Below are 16,585 nucleotides of genomic sequence, written 5' to 3'. Positions count from 1 at the left end.
ACTAGCCTCCCGGTTAGGGGTGACATTTTTGGGAAGGCATTGATCAACCAGCTCCACGATGGGATTAATCAAAATTGATAAAGGTGGCTCGTGCCTCTTAGTTCTCCTTGATCTCTCCAATCTGTTTGACATGTTTGACCACTTAATACTTATAAACATACCCTCAGATAGAATGGTGTTTACAGGCACAGTTGTGATTAATCCAATGGAGTCATAATTGATCTCCGGGGGGGTAACCTCCTTTTTTGTTGCCAGGGGATGGCAACCCCTGCCTGATCCTAACCCTTGGTGTAGATCTATGGAGGAGGATCACATGGGAGCAGGCAGCCTCCAGGGAGACATCATGGCTTCGTTAGATGAGACATGGAATCCCCCATTTGCCCGTGAAGATAACCCCTTTATAACCAGTACCTTCATGGCCTATTGCCATACATCTACACCCCTTTTAGAAAACATAATATAGAACCCATTTCCCAAGACTCTATAGACCAAACTTCCATCCCTGGTCTAAAATATGGAAGCTCCAAGACCACCTTTTGCAGTTCTAATTATTCACCATATAGAACTGATTTATCATTCACAACTGTTCAAAGTGATTTTCCAACTAATCTACATCACCTGACAACAATGGACTCCTTTTCACACAATCACCCAAATACTGGGATGAGGGAGAGTGAAAGAGCAAATCAGAAAGAAAGGAGCCACAAGCTGCAGGAGCGTTCTAGTTGTTTTCAAAAAACACCTGTATGCAGGAGATTTGGAGACCGGAGGCCAGGTCATGGAGGCAGCTGCTGTTTGGAGGAAGACGTCTCACTCATCTGCGAGGCTTGTAAAGCTCAGAAGAATGAACAGACGTGGTGGAGCCGAGCGGGGTCACCAACAAGGGAGAAGAGAAGCACTGCGAGGACAGGCCACATTGCAGACATGCCAGGAGCCAGTGGAAGACTCTTGGGTATGTGGCAACCGCAGAAAGCAGCGTTTTACCTACCGGGACATGGTTCAAGACGGGCATGCTGAGGCGAAGCCACAGGAGACACAGAAGTGAAGCAAGAGCAGTCCAGAGAGAAAAGCAGGCGGTGCACATTTGCCGCTTGAGCGCAAACAGAGCCGAGAATGCCAACCAGAGTTGGTGAGTCAACTCAAGCACAGTTGGAACCGCAGGGCGATTCAGTGACTGCCCCAAATTTGAACTGTAATAATTAAACCCACAGAAGGGGAGAAAGTAAAGATACTGAATGAGAAACAAGAAAATACATTGCGAATAAGACCCATAACAAGATATGGTGGTATGGAATACAAATATGTGGGGAACCCAAATCAAATGATTCGTCAAGGAGATATACTATACCTAAAGGGTATGCACAACTGTGAAAGTAAAAGGGGAACGACCTGTGAATATAAGAAGTCCTGGCAGAAGATTAAACCAGGCAGTTTCAAATGTGTGATTTATCAAGAAGATATACTACACCATAAAGGGTGTGCACAACTGTGGAAGTAAAAGAGGGACAACATGTAAATATAAGAAGTCCTGGCAGGAGAATAAACCAGGCAGTTACAATTGCATGTGAATACAAGAAGTCCTGGCAGGAGAATAAACCGGATAGTTAAGATTGTGTGTGTGTATAGAAGAAGTCCTGGCAGGAGAGTATACCAGGCAAACAGCAGTGAATGAGCAGTCCTTCCAGGGTATTATACCAGGCATTTGCAAGTCTACAGGAAATCGTAAGAACAAATATAGAATTGTTTTTACCAGACAAAAGTGTTTTTTTTAAATATAAAATTGTGTGTGAATACAAGAAGTCCTGGAAAGAAAGTATACCAGGCAATTATGAGGGGGAATACAGGCAGTCATGGCAGGGGAATATGCCAGGCAGTTGCAAGCCTACAGGAAAATTGCAAGAAGAAATATAGAACTGTGTTTACTAGACACAAATAACTTTTTGTAAGAAGTAGTACTAAAAGGCTAATCAGCTTTGTAAATAGCAGTACTGTTGTGGGCCAAGAAAGACACAAACAGATGTTAGACAAACAATTATTTGTATTGAAGAGGAATCCAGGGGAAGGGAGCGACCTCATGGAATCAAGGCTTTTTCGTCCATGAGAACTTATGTTGGAGCAGTTTATTCTTCCTTTACAAACTCTTTTTTTTCTATCACCTAAGTTTAAAGACATTTCCTTTTCACCATATAGTTTAGTTTATAGTGTGAGGGGCAGAATAGAACGTTTGGACACAAGGACAGTTTTGATTTTGACATCCTGACACAGATTGAGCCTTAGTTTTTGGTTTTAGTAGGGAAATTCCTCTTAGAGGAGGGCCAGAGAGGCATTCTCCCAACCCTTTTGTTTTCAATGAAAGTCTTTAACCAAAAACATGGCTAACTTGTGTCCAAGTGTCACTCCTGACTCCTCGCACTGTCCTGAACTGGTTCGCTTCTACCTCTTTGAAGCACATCAAATAGCCCAGCTGGGGGCCCCCAAGATAAAATCTTCATCAAAAGAAGTATGTTTTTAGAGGCAGTGCCTTTATTGTGATAGAAAAAGGAACGGGCCGCAGGGAATGCTTGCATAAGCAATACTTTTGAACAGCATTCACAGCCAAAAGTAACATTGTTATGTTCGTCCAACTTATAAAGTGCAGTCTACACCGACAAGGGCATCATGGCTCTAGGAGGACAAGTTAGGAAAAAAGAGGCAGAGAATGAAGGGTCGATAATACAACAAACAACACATCTATATGAGTAGATGTCAATGTTGGAAGTTCCATTGCACACAATGCAGAAACAGAGGGCTGTAATGGCTGGTATATGTCTTCTGTCCCAACATTCCAATGTTTCTCATTTGTCTTTTTTTAACAGACCACTCTACCATCATTGAGTGGAATGTTCCAACAGCAATAATGCCCCTTCCTTCAGCCATTTTCAGGTGGTAATGCTCTTTGGCCTTTGCAAAGGTTCCTTGCTTCACATAGGCTTATTAAATTGTGCCAAGAGTTGTTACCATCTGCTATTTCCATTGCAATGCAGCATTATTGCTTAACTTTTTTTTAATATAGATTTAATGACAATCTAAATATTTGTTTATCATTTCTCTGACCTTGTTCCATCGATGCACAGATCATGTGTAATTTACGAGATTCCCGTTATCTTCCCCGTTCAGGTTGCCAAAGAGCGTGGATCACTTGGAGAGGGAAGTCCTGTTCCTGCAGAGTAAAATAAGTGAGGTGCTTGGTGGAAGTGGCTATAACTCGGACCGGCTTAGCACTCCCTATATCCCGCAGCTCACAGGTACCGGATGAAAGTTAAGCAAGGCCAATCATGTCTGAACCCTTCAATATTTTGAAATACCCATTTTATGTGATGTCATATGTTATGTTACTTGGCATTTATATAGCGCCTTATGTATCATTGGTATGACCTCAAAGCGCGGGTAGGTTGAACGCCCTCGGGAACCGCAGTTCAAGCCAGTAGAGAGGGAGAGTGTCATATGGTGCGTGGGTGCACCGGATATGTGTGCAGCTGGTGTGGTTGTTCCATGATAGCTGCTTCTTAGTGGTAGGTGTGGTGTTGAGGAAATCAGTTGGATGTGTTCAGTCTGGAGGGTGGACACCCAGACTGAGTGCTGGCTCTGTTAGGCCTCAGGAGATGCCTAAGCTAGGCGTTATGTGCTCAGCTAGCTGTGTTTTATTAGAATGATGAGGTGTTCGTGGGGTCATGTTAGTATGAGAACAGCTAGGCTGAATGTGCATAGTATGCATACTAGCTGTGTTCTAGTTGAATGATGGTGTATAGGAGAGAGTAAGCGTAGTAGTGTGATATGGTGGTTATCAGTAAAGCACCTGCGACCAATAACAAGAGCAGGGCAGGGGGCGTAGACAGCGGCATACGTATATAAAGCGACAGAATGGATAGGGTAAACATGTGATACAGGTACATAGCATATACATAGCATAAATAGGAGATACAGAAATATACAGAGATATATCCACTCCATCCACTCTGTCCTTTTCATCCACTCCATCCACCTTTTCCATCCACTCCATCCTTTCCATCCACTCCATCCTCCTTTTCCATCCTTTCCATCCACTCTATCCTTTCCATCCACTCTGTCCTTTCCATCCACTCCATCCACCTTTTCCATCCACTCCATCCTTTCCATCCACTCCATCCTCCTTTTCCATCCTTTCCATCCACTCTATCCTTTCCATCCACTCTGTCCTTTCCATCCACTCCATCCACCTTTTCCATCCACTCCATCCTTTCCATCTACTCATTCCTTTCCATCCACTCATTTCTTTCCATCCACTCCGTCCTTTCCATCCAATCCATCCATTCCATCTGTTCTATCCATTCCATCTGTTCTATCCATTCCATCTGTTCTATCCATTCCATCCGTTCCATCCGATTCGTCCGTTTCGATGTGTATGTTGTGTATATTGCGTCAACACACCATAGAACCTGTGATGAAGTAAACTGAATGTTCTTTGGAAATTCCTGGCAAAATATGAAAGGTTTTGCAAAGGGCAGACACCCTGTAGTTCATGGGAGCAAAAGAGGGGAGCGTTTCATATCCTTCCGGTGATGGAGAAAAAACTGCCAGCCGGACAGAGGGTTGTTTTTGAGAACCACTTTTTTTAAAGAGTAGGGTGTATCGCAATCTGATGGGGAATGTTTTGTGCTAGAAATAGACAAATTCCTGCTCTTACTCGGCTCAATCTGTGATGGTCGGTATATTTAATTGGATAATTTGGCCTGTGCTATCACTGTGGGTATCAAGGTAAGGCGCATACAGTGAGGCCTGTTTAGTACATGGTCCTCTGTGCTTCCCTGATGGCATTCGCGCCGCAGCATTCTGGAAATGATGTAGTGTGGAGATGATACGGTTGATGATGCCAGCATAAATGCAATTCCATATTTTTCATTGTTTCAATATTTTCGAAATTGCAATTTTGTTGGGTACTTTTCAGTTTTCTTTGGATCAGAAATGGTTTTCAGGACAATAAGACCGAATAATCATTCAGACCGTGCAGAATAATACCACACATTTCCTCTGTGAGACCAAGAGCCTTCGTGTTGTGTGACTTATATCTGATCACTGTGACCGCAGGATCAGGGGCTTTACCCTGTCAAGGGTGGAACAAGGACCTCTCCCGATCTGGGGTAGGCAGCCTACCAAGGTGTACGCCAGAGCCAATCCTAACCCAGAGGCATGGTGTGGGAGTTGGGAGGGCCCCAGTCATTGAAATCTCTTCTGAATATTCAGTGAATGATGCCTTTGGCGTCACTGTCTTATGCACAATGCCTTGTCAACACATTGCTGGCCAGAGTTCTTGTTTACTTATTTCAGGACGACATGTCCGAGAACACCAGGCTGCTGCAAGGAAACAGACTGAACAGCAAGTCGTAGTCAGCAGCAGCCATGAAGACCATACAACTCCATTAACAGACACCAGGAGAGAAATACACTTACCACAACAACAAAAGAAGAGAACGCAGAGTGAACACCAAGCAGAGTGAGCCGCGGAGGCTGAGCAAAGAACTGCGAAAGATCTGCAGAAACAGAAGAATGTGAAATGTGTTAGGGTGCGATCTGGAGGCATGGAGGTGGACCGAGAGACGAGGAGGACGATGGAAAGTGGAGTAGAGTTCTGAGGAGTTTGTGGTGGTTTTGGAGGGTAGTCCAGGTAAGATGCTGGCTGTGCATGTGAGAATGTGTTGGGCTGAGTGTGTTGGGAGAAAGAGGTGCAGGAGAGAGAGATTGCCGTAAGAGTGAGAGGGTGAGAGTATTTGGTGTAGAGGGATGGCTGGAGAAGTGAGTGAAGGGTTGTTGGAAGGGACACAGAGTGTAGAGCGAGAGTGTGAAAAGATTAGTGGGACAGAAAAGGAGAGAAGGAAAGGCAAAATGACAGAGAATAAGAGAGAGGAATGGAGGGTTGGAGAGAGTGAGCAGGTACCAGGTTAGAGATTCGAGGTAGGGAGCAGGAGGATAGAAGGAAGGTGGTGGGAAGAGAGAGGAAGGTGGATCTAGGAGAAGTGAGAGCATGGAGAGGAGTGAAAGGGAGGCAGAGCATCCGCACCACACTGATAAGATTCTGAGGGAGTAGAGAAGCCTTAGGATGGCCCAAGGGGAGATAGTGTAGGTCTTGGGCTTTTGACCCTGACCTGGAGCTTAAGCTTTCAACTAGATGGTAAGGGCTACCGATCTTTAGTCTTACCCCTCACACTGGGTTTAGTTTGAAGTCTGGGTTGGGGTGGAGGGAGCTCATGGGAGGTCGAGGAACCAGACAGGGAAACTCAGTAGAGTGGCCTACCTGCAACCGGACAGTCGTACAAAGATACCTTTTCTATCGTTCAATACAAACTCTTGATCATCCTTTGGATCTTTTTGAGTTATTTAAAGCCATCACTTGACCTTGCGCTCGGTGGTAAATCTGCATTGTCCAGCAATTGATCTTCCAAACATTGGCATTGAAAGCAAACAAATCTGCATCTTCAGATCAGGATTTGGGTCCCTCACCTTTGGTTTTGCTAAAGAAAGCAATAGCATTCGGAGTCATCAAAATGATCCCAGAGCACACCTGCCTTTCCATTGCAAATCCTTTTGCACACTCTAAATGTGGGATTCTCAGACATATAATGACATTGCCATCTCACAAAATGTGCTACAAATTCTCAATGTTTACTGAAATAGTCCCTAAACTGCTTCAAAAAGAATGATGTTTGAACGCTCAAACATGTTTGTAAGTTGTTGTTAGCTCACTATGGCATTACTAATAGAAATATTAAAATTCTCCAGCTTGGGGTCTGGCATGGATTCACATGCTCATGAATATTCCCCGTCGTCAGGCTGGGAATCCTCAGTAAAGAAAAAATCAGTTTCAGTTTCGTTTCTGAACTGTCTTTCTAGTAGTAACCAATCACTGGTCTCTGGGTCATACTGCCCCCAGCCAATGACTGCCCTCTACCTAAGCCCCTCCTCTGGAAGCCATCTTCAGATTTTTACCGCACGTTCAAGTGTTGGGAGTCCTCGTGCTATAGCTCTCGATCTTTTACTGCGTTTGCAATTTTTCAAAGAGTTTAATCTCACTTTTTCCATCAATCTAGCCTCAAGCTCCACCGTTTCTACTTCCGATCAACAGGGACCCGTTTCAGAATTTTCTACGCCCCTCAAGGCCGAAGTTCTCATCGAGTTTCACTTCTTGGAGGGTTCCAGAAGATCTTTAAGGCCTACCCCGTGTGGACATGGCCCAGGATTCCACTCCCCAACCGTTGCAGCCGGTGCCTGAGCCACAAGACAACTCAGGAGCTTCCTTGATGGCGATCCAGGCCTTGTGTACGGAGATAAGGACAAGGTTGCCATTACTACCAACGGACGATCCAGCGGAGCCTGGACCATCGGGAAGCCCTCCTAGCAAGCGGAGGAGAATTCATCCACCCCCTCCCTTCCAGCCCTCACGGCCATCGCAACCTTCTTCTCCCTCCCCGGTTCCGAGGGATGACACGGGAACGGAGATGGCCACGATGGGGACGGATGACGACGGTGGTGATGACGGGATGGGCCTTCCATCACCACCTCCTCGGGCCTCCCCACCTGACGAAATTGGCTCTTTCCACGCCATGAATGCCAGGGCATCCGAGCTCTTCCAGCTCTGCCCCGAGGAACAGAAGAAGGAAGGTTTCCTCTACCAATGGCGCGAGGCCAAGAGGAAGACGGTCCTCTCTGTCCCATTATTTGAAGGGGGTGGGGCGACGGCTTCAACTTCAACATCCCCGCCGGACGGCGAGGGGAAGAAACTGGATGCCATGGGACGACGGGTTATCTCATTGGCGGCAACAACGACGATTAAAGCGGCCAACGCCCTCGCGATTGTGGCTCGCTACGACAGGGAGCTGTGGTTTAAGATCGCTCCCCTGCTGGACTTCCTCCCGGATGACAAGAGGGCTGAGGCCCTGGAGATCCTACAGGAAGGCGAGGTGGCGTCGGACCATGCCATAATTGTGGCCACGGACATTGCTGACACCGGATTTCGCCAGATGGGCAACAGCGTTTGTCTTCGCTGGCGTGGTTGACTCAAGGCAACCGATTTCCGCCAGGACGTACAGACCAGAGTTCTGGACATGCCGTTCGATGGGAATAACCTATTTGGCAAGACAGTGGACGAGTCACTGCAGGCCACCAAGGCCGACACGGAGATGGCTCGGGCCTTGGGTGTTCTGCAACAACGACGGCCGCCCTTTCGGAACTCCGGAGGCAAGCAAGGTGCCTCCAAAGGATTCGGCGGCATCTCCTTGATGTACCGCCAGGCAGCCCCTCCTCGTCGCAGGAGGCCTACAGAGGACGCGGCAAGTCAGGCAGATCTCGTCGTTGTCGTCAAGGAGGCCAAGGCAGCAAGGCCGCTGCCAAGGAGGACTGAACCGGCTGTAGCGTCGGGCCCCCACCTAAGCACCCCGGTGGGAGGCCAGCTGGCGAAGTTTGTCAGCGTGTGAGAGTCCATCTCCACTGACCGATGGGTGCTGGATGCCCTGGCCCGCGGGCACACTCTTGAGTTTCTAAAGAAGTGCCCCCGCATTCCTCCCGTGGCCAGGAAGGAAAACCACATCCCTCAACTGCTGTTGGGAGCAAGGGCAATGCTGAAGAAAGGAGCCATTGAGCACGTCCCAAAGAGGCTGCGGGCTCCGGAGTGTACTCACGATACTTCCTCGTAAGAAAGAAGACTGGCGGCTAGCAACCCATCCTGGACCTTTGTCGTCTAAACAAGTACATCAAGTCCCAGAAATTCCGGATGGTCACCCACCAGCACGTGCTGGGACAGCTGGTGGAAGGCGAATTCCTATGGTCGCTGGACTTGGAGGATGCCTACTTCCACATCCCCATTCTAAAAGGACATCGAAAGTTCCTGAGATTCATAGTCCAAGAGCGACACTATCAGTTCAAGGCTCTTCCCTTTGGATTGAAGTCGGCGCCCAGGGTATTCACCAAGTGCCTAGCACCAGTGGCGGCGCGGCTGCGCCTGCAGGGGATCCATGTCTACCCCTACCTGGACAATTGGCTCATCCGAGCAAAGACAAGAGAACTCGCCGTCGTGCACATAGTAAAGACTGTGCAACTGCTCACGGATCTGGGATTCTCGATCAACTTCACGAAATCCCACTTGGTGCTGTCACAATTCGCCTTTTCCAGGGAGCCAGGCTCGACACAGTGGCGCGATTGGCTTCTCCGTCGGAGGAAAGGACGAAGGCCATCCTGGGCAAGGTGCAACAGTTGTCGACCATGGACGTGGCCAGGGAAAGGTCCATCAAGTCCCTGCTCGGCATGATGTCGTCGTGCATCTACCTCGTGCGCTTGTGCAGGCTGCGGATGCGTCCACTGCAAGAGTTCCTCGATGCCCGTTGGATGCAGGCAGCAGGCAACTTCGAAGACTGGATCTCGCTCAATGAGACCTTCCGCCAAGCGATCCGGTGGTGGGGCACGCGCGTGCATCTGGCGGCGGGTATGGACTTCCAGACCCCGGCACATCAGGAGATGGTGATGACGGACGCCTCCCTGGAGGGATGGGGAGCAGCGCACACTGGAAATCTCCACGTAAGAGGCCTTTGGCGACCGGAGGAGAGATCGCTGCACATCAATGTCCTGGAGCTCCCAGCCGTGTTCTGGGCCCTCAGGTCGTTCCTTCCATCCCTCAAGGGCAAGGTGGTAAGGATCTTCACCGACAAAACCACCTCGATGTTCTACATCCAGAAGCAGGGAGGCACCAGATACCCAGCCCTATCCAAGGAGGCCCAGGATATGTGGCACTGGGCCGTCGACCAAGGGATGTTTCTGGTACCCTTCCATCTGCCAGGAATAAAGAACACCATGGCCGACTCGCTCAGCAGGGAGCTGTGCTCGTGCCACGAGTGGGAACTGCATCAGGATTAAGTGGATCTACTTTTCCAACGATGGGGCAATCCCCAGATCGACCTATTCGTGACGGCGACGAATACCAAGTGTCGGAGGTTCGCCAGCAGGTTTCCCCAGCCGGGGAGCATGGGCGATGCCTTCTCATTCCCCTGGGACGGCCTGTTCCTGTATGCGTTCCCACCGTTGTCGTTGCTGCTGCGACTCATCAACCAACTCAGACGGTCCCGGTGCAGGATGATCCTCGTCGCACCGGCGTGGCCGAGACAGATCTGGTTCCTGGACCTTCTGGACATGTCAGCATCCCCCCCCCCCAGTCAAACTGCCGACGGATGCGGATCTCCTCGCCAGAGAAGGAGGCACCATCCTCCACCACGACCCGGGGTCGCTGAACTTGCAGGCCTGGCTCCTGCAGCACTAGAGTTTGGAGGGTACGATATCCCAGCGGACTGCAAGGAGGTACTTGTAAAGGGCAGGGCATCCTCAACTCTCAAGTGCTATAGATACAAATGGAAGAGGTTGTCTGTCTGGTGCCGTGCACAGAAGCATAGCCCTCTACGGATTACGGCCCCTCAAGTGCTGCCGTACCTGCTGTCGCTGGCCAAGGCGGGGCTAGCTCATGCCTCCATCAAGATACATCTAGCAGCGATTTCCCACTACACCAGAACTCCGGGGCGATCATCTCTGTGGTCCCATCACCTGGTGAAGGAGTTCATGAAAGGACTGTTCCGTTCATTCCCGCCGGTGAAGGCTCTGGCCCCGGCGTGGGAGCTGAACGTGGTGCTGAGCAGGCTCATGGGGCCGCCATTCGAGCCTCTGCATTCGGCACTGTTGAAGTTCTTATCGTGGAAAACAGCGTTTCTTGTGGCCATCAGCTCTGCACAACGTGTGGGAGAGATCCAGGCCCTCTCCTGTAAACCACCTTACTTGACATTCCACGAGACGAGGGTGGTGCTGAGGACGCACCCCTCCTTCATGCCCAAGGTGCCGTCGGACTTCCATCTCATCTCAACGAGCCCTTGGTGTTACCTGTTTTCTTCCCGTCGCCTTCGTCGCCGGCCGAGAGGACTTTGCACTCGCTGGATGTGGCTAGAGCGCTCAAGTTCTACATTGACTGCACGAAGAGTTTTCGGAAGACATCACAGCTGTTTGTGCACTTTGGACCTATGAACCAAGGGAAGACCCTCTCGAACGCTTCCATTTCCAGATGGCTCTCCGGCTGCATCATGCACTGTCACCGGTTGGCAAATCGATGGTTGCCCGGCCGTCCGAGAGCTCATTCAACCAGAGCGATCGCTGCTACCACGGCGTTCCTGTCTGGTGTGCCCTTGCTGGACATCTGCAGGGCTGCTACGTGGAGTTCGACGCACGCCTTCACAAGATTCTACTGCGTCGACCGGGATTCCAGGAAGGAGTCCAGAGTTGGCCAGGCAGTGCTGCGCAACCTGTTCGCCTGAAGGTGGGCCTGGTGAAGGGGTACGAGATGCTTAATGTTGAGTTGATGTAAATGCTTAATGTTGAGCCTTGCCACCTCCCGTTGTTGTGCATGTGTGTACTGCTTTGTATTCATGAGCATGTGAATCCATGCCAGACCCCATGCTGGAGAAGTAACAAGTTACTTATCTGTAACTGTTGTTCTCCAGCATAGGTCTGGCATGGATTCACATGCGAACCCTCCCTCCTACCCCTCTGCGGCTCTTCTCTTGGTCCTACTGCCAATTTACTTGCTACCAAATCTGGAGATGGCTGCCAGAGGAGGGGCTTAGGTAGAGGGCAGTCATTGGCTGGGGTCAGTATTGCCCAGAGACCAGTGATTGGTTACTACTAGAAAGACAGTTCAGAAACGAAACAAACTGATTTTTTCTTTACCTGACGACGGGGAATATTCATGAGCATGTAAATCCATGCCCATGCTGGAGAACAACAGTTACAGGTAAGTAACTTGGTCCTTATCTCTACCCACGGCAGTAGACAGCTGTATTTTCACAATGCGCCCAATTATAAGTTTGGCGGTAGTCTCATAAACAGGTGGTAATGACATTAGGCCCTGTTTTCCTACTCTGCCTGATGGGCAAGAAAACCGCCTGCTCTTTGACGGAATCCTTTGCTGGATGCGATTAGGCGTGGAGAAATTCACATACTCCACGCAGCAAACAGCGTTGCTCTCTGAAAGTTGCGGACCAATGTCTAATAACAATTGAGATGGCCCTAGCTGGTTGATATGGTCTCACGAGATCAACAGCGTTGAGGCAGTAATTGGTGTGGGAACGACACCATTTAACTACTAGGCAAGCCATGACCATCTAGGAGGTATCAAATTCGTGGATAGCTCAATCCAAAGAACTGAACTACCAAGTGCAGCAAACCCTAGACGCCAGACACGTACCGGGAGGAATAGTGAGCACTCTGCTCCTGCTTTTGGGAACTACGACCTTAAGGCTTCCAAATCGATAATTGGCAACACACACCAATGGGACCCCCAAATGGTGTTTTTGTTTGTCCTGAAGATGGCTCGGGTCCAGAAATCATGACCAGGACCCAGCCGAAACACGAGTCGACAGTATTTTGTTTAAAATTCCATCAGACGACATTGAGTTGTCGCAGTTACCATAATTGTGAGGGAAAATGTCCATATCAAAACTGTATTATTGATATGTGCTTGTATTGCAGTGAATGGGTGCATTAATGTGCAATTATCGCTTTGCACTTTGGGGTCGAATTGTAAGACCCTGTGTTCTTTTTTGTATTTTTTTAAAATTGTTTTTCTTATCAATTGTACACTGCTCATTTTGCACAGTATAAGTGATTATGAATGTGAGTGAATGGCGTGGGTTGTATGTGATACAGTATGGGTTGTTTTTGGTTATGAAGTGTGTTTTTTTATTCTAAATCTAATTAACTGCTATTAGAGAATCCACTTATGTACTTTTTAATGAATGTAAGTAACTTTTTATACACTGTCTTTATATAGAAATGATATAAAATAAATAATATTTTGCGAATTAAAAGTATATGGGGTTCCTATGTAAGGAGATCGCTATTATAATGAAAATCACTATGTAATTCCATGAGAGTTGATCTATACCCTCAGGTCTATACATTTTGCACAGGGCTCTGGATCCTCTAGCGTTCATTGATAGACATCTCCTCTGCCTCCCAGAGACCCCTTATGACACTAGTGCCAGAAGATGGGAGCCCCTCTCTGCCGTGCTGAGTGGCTGCTGCTTCCCCGTCTCCCCTTTTTGAGGAACGTATTGGATCAGCTCCTGCATCCTTCTTTATCGTGGGATTGTCTTCTGCTTCCTAGGTTCTCCCCCCGAGACGCCTCTGACCCGTTTGCCGAGTCCCCGTCAGTTCTTCAATGTTAGTTTTGACTATTAGGTGGTGATGTAGAGTCACCTATAACCTGAATTATTGCATTGGAGTACAGCTAGGGGGAAATGGAATATGAGGAGGGATACAAAGCATTTTAGGTCATGTTTGGTCATTTGCCCACCCATGATGGCCATGTTATTCCCCATGGCCATTCCCACCCAGTTATTGACCCTCCTCACCCCCAAAACACATCCTCCTAGGATCTCTTCCAGCTAGCTTTATCAAGCCTTACGATCGAGCATTGAGCTCGAAGTGCCTGCCAGTGTTTTTTTTTTTTTTTTTAAAAGCAGCCTTCTGAAAGTTAACTGAATTGGAGCTGTTAAGGCGCTACTATTGTAATAATAATGTGTTAAGCAGGTCTGCCTTTAGCATCTTGATTTGTAAGCGCTATGCATGTCGTTCACGGAAGTCCTGGTAAAACCAAGCATTGGCAAAGCCAAGAGTGTTGACTTGTGCTCAAGTATTAGGCATTTACCAAGCATTCCTATCATATGCACAGGTACGTGCACCACTTTGCAGCTGCAACCATCAATGGCTAGTTAATACCACCTTGGCAGTACTTGGCAAAACTGTTGCCATTGCCAATGCTTGTTGCTGCTGCGGTGCCCCCTTTCATCATGGGCCGCCTAAGGAGGGTCCTTCTTCTTTGGGAGGGGTGGGCTAGTGTCATGGTCCTGCCACCGTCTGGATTTCTACTGTTCAGAACCAGTGACTAAAACTGGCGTCCTGCCCTACCCAAGCCCGACTCCGGCATGTACTCCTTCACCTGGGCCTGAGAGTAGCTTTCACTGGGTGCTTGGCCCCTGATCCCCTTGTTGATCAGCTCTGCCGGGGCCGGGGTGCTGAGGGGTTTCTGTGCACCCCTTCCATGAGCAATAGTATGCGTGGTGAGCTTTTGCCTCACTGTGCATCCGGCTGTCTCCGGGCCTGAGAGAGTGATAGCTAGGTCTGGGTAAATCTGGCTGGGCCCCCAGTCTGCTGTTTGCCTCATCCCCGACACCTGTACGTTCTCATTCGTTCGCTGCTCTTGTGCCATCACCATGGGAGACCTATTAGGTTTGTCACGTTAAAGTCAATGGACAAACTTTCAAGCACTCTGAAAACTGCCCTGAAGTGACTAAAATGATGACTTGTGATCAGTCACTGCAGGATTCTGCCCCCTGCGGTCCTGGAACTCCCCGAGGGATCCCTGTTTTTTAAAGAGCTACGATTTCGCATCCATGTCACTCCTTTAAATAGAGGTATGTCACTCTTGTGGAACCATACACAGTAACTATGGGCGGATACAACTGAATGCTTTTATTTGCATTTTGGTTTAAAAGTAATGCTTTGGGACTGCGGTAAAAACAGGTCACTGGCTGGGACTTCTATCGCGAACCAGCCTGGCTTCTAGACTGTCTCTTCACACATACACCGCTATAAAATACATAATCCATTCACACATTCATCTCTTCCAGCGGTCGTGACCAATATGACAATATTACATTTCGTAGAACATTTTTTTTACTTTTTTTTGTTTGATAATAAAAACGAATCATGAAGCTATACTGTAACCTGAAACACTTACTGTAAACGTATTCTTAAATCAAAGCGCCTAGGGATCTCTGGGTTTTGTGCGCTATATAAGTGTCAAAATAAATAATAAATATACTGAATGCCACTCTGTATGGCCTACTAAACGCACGAAATGTTGAAATGATCATTTCATATGTTGTCTAAATCCTACCTTCCTAAATGTCTGCAATGACTTGGGCCGGCCCTTCCACTCTGCTCGATAACGTGATTCGCATCCTGGTTTTCTTTTTGCAAGATGAAGACCGTCTCTCGAAGAGGAAAAGCATCGGCGATACCATGTCTCTCCAGGTGGAGGTGGAGTCCAGAAACAGCCCCGAGAAAGAGGAGGTGCGTTATGTTGCGGGAATGTGTAATGGGCGCCTGCCGGCACAGCGTGGCTGCTTGGCACTATAGTGTATTGTATTTATAAGCAGCCATGCATTGCCATAGACTATTGGGGGGGGGGGGGGGGCGCTAGCTTTGATTGTTATCTTGCAATCCCGCCACCAGGGTATATGTCCTACCTGGGTGCCCTCCCACAGCTTCGTGTAGTTCCGCAGGCCACAAGCCCACAAGGATACCTATGGGGAGAGATTGAACTTTCTGAAAGCGCCAGGAAGATGTGATGAATGCGGTAGAGGCTTCAAGCATATCTAGTCCAAGGGGTCTTGGAATAGTATCTGTCGGAGGAGAAGTCAATGGTAGCAGTGAGTTATTAATCACGACATCGCTAATCAAAATATTGCTTGGGGGATGTAAGGTTAGGGCAAGGTTGTGGTGAGGGTCTGGGGAGCGGGTTCACATTGGAAGTCCAGGAGAAGGAAAGGGGAGGTAGGAAAGTGGGAGTTTGGGGTCCCCTCCATTCACTGAGAGGGCAGAAGGGGTGAGGAAGTGAGGTGGTTTGGAAATAGCAGAGTAAGGCGGGGCTTGGGTGGGAGGGGCTGGTGCAACAAAGCAGAGGTAGCGATTTGGGGAAACTAGGGTAAAGATAACGCGATAGGAAACAGGGTTTGGGGGGGGGCCTGAATAGAAGAGAACAGTGAGAGGAGATGAGGAGTGAAGGCAGTGGATTTTGATGGGGGTGGTGAGCAGTTGCGCATGTCAACCACCAGGTGTCGACCAATATGCAGTTGCTCATAGAAATCAGCAATTGTTCATCACTTGGGGGTGGAGGGGGGGGGTCAGATGGTGTCGATCAAAACACCAAACAATGACCCGTGGGTGATCTTTAGACATAGAACCGCCCGCTCGTTTCTCTGACTTTGTAAAGTACAATTGAAGTATCGTCCCGAGAATAAAAGGCTGCCCATCTCATAATGTGTATAAGATGGGGTACAGGCGATAAGGCACACCATCCGCTCTGGGTTGTACCTGGTTGGTTCTGAAGGCCAGTCCCTGAACAGTGTAGATGCATTGCCCCAGCAATGTTGTCTATATGTTAAATGCATGGGCAAATGGCAGGCCCAGCCCTCTTCTGTACAGATCAGGAAATCTACAAACGTACAATGCACCGGCATCCAAAGCAGCGTAAGGGCCCTGCAGTGTGTCTAATCCACAAACCAGCCCTTATGAAGTGGCCAGCAAGGTTAGTCGTCTGTACTAGCATCTCAAACCCACCAAAGTTCTTTAGTAGGCTTTTCTCTTGGAGCACTGGCGTGATTCCTTGCTGACAGGTGTTCAGAAGTGAAAAGCAGCTGTGTTGGGCATTAAGATTGTAAACAAAAAAGTGCGTATCTATTTTCCCCTCTCTGCCAATTCTCCC

General features: G+C 48.5%; 1 protein-coding gene across 6 annotated transcripts in view; it reads left to right on the top strand.

Annotated features, from left to right (window-relative positions):
• EFR3B (EFR3 homolog B) overlaps nt 1–16,585 on the top strand; it is a 1,154,471-nt gene that overhangs the window by 1,066,852 nt on the left and 71,034 nt on the right. For all 6 annotated transcript variants that reach the window (XM_069605670.1, XM_069605672.1, XM_069605667.1 and 3 more), the window contains 2 exons: nt 3,157–3,284; nt 15,080–15,171. In XM_069605670.1, the coding sequence (XP_069461771.1) occupies nt 3,157–3,284; nt 15,080–15,171 (220 nt within the window). The remainder of the gene's footprint in view (nt 1–3,156; nt 3,285–15,079; nt 15,172–16,585) is intronic.

This window comes from Ambystoma mexicanum, chromosome 4p, assembly GCF_040938575.1.
Source record: "Ambystoma mexicanum isolate Mex_15411 chromosome 4p, UKY_AmexF1_1, whole genome shotgun sequence".
In the NCBI taxonomy this organism is placed as follows: domain Eukaryota; kingdom Metazoa; phylum Chordata; class Amphibia; order Caudata; family Ambystomatidae; genus Ambystoma; species Ambystoma mexicanum.
Note: the sequence above shows the minus strand (reverse complement) of the source record. Positions and strands in the feature narration are given on the sequence as shown.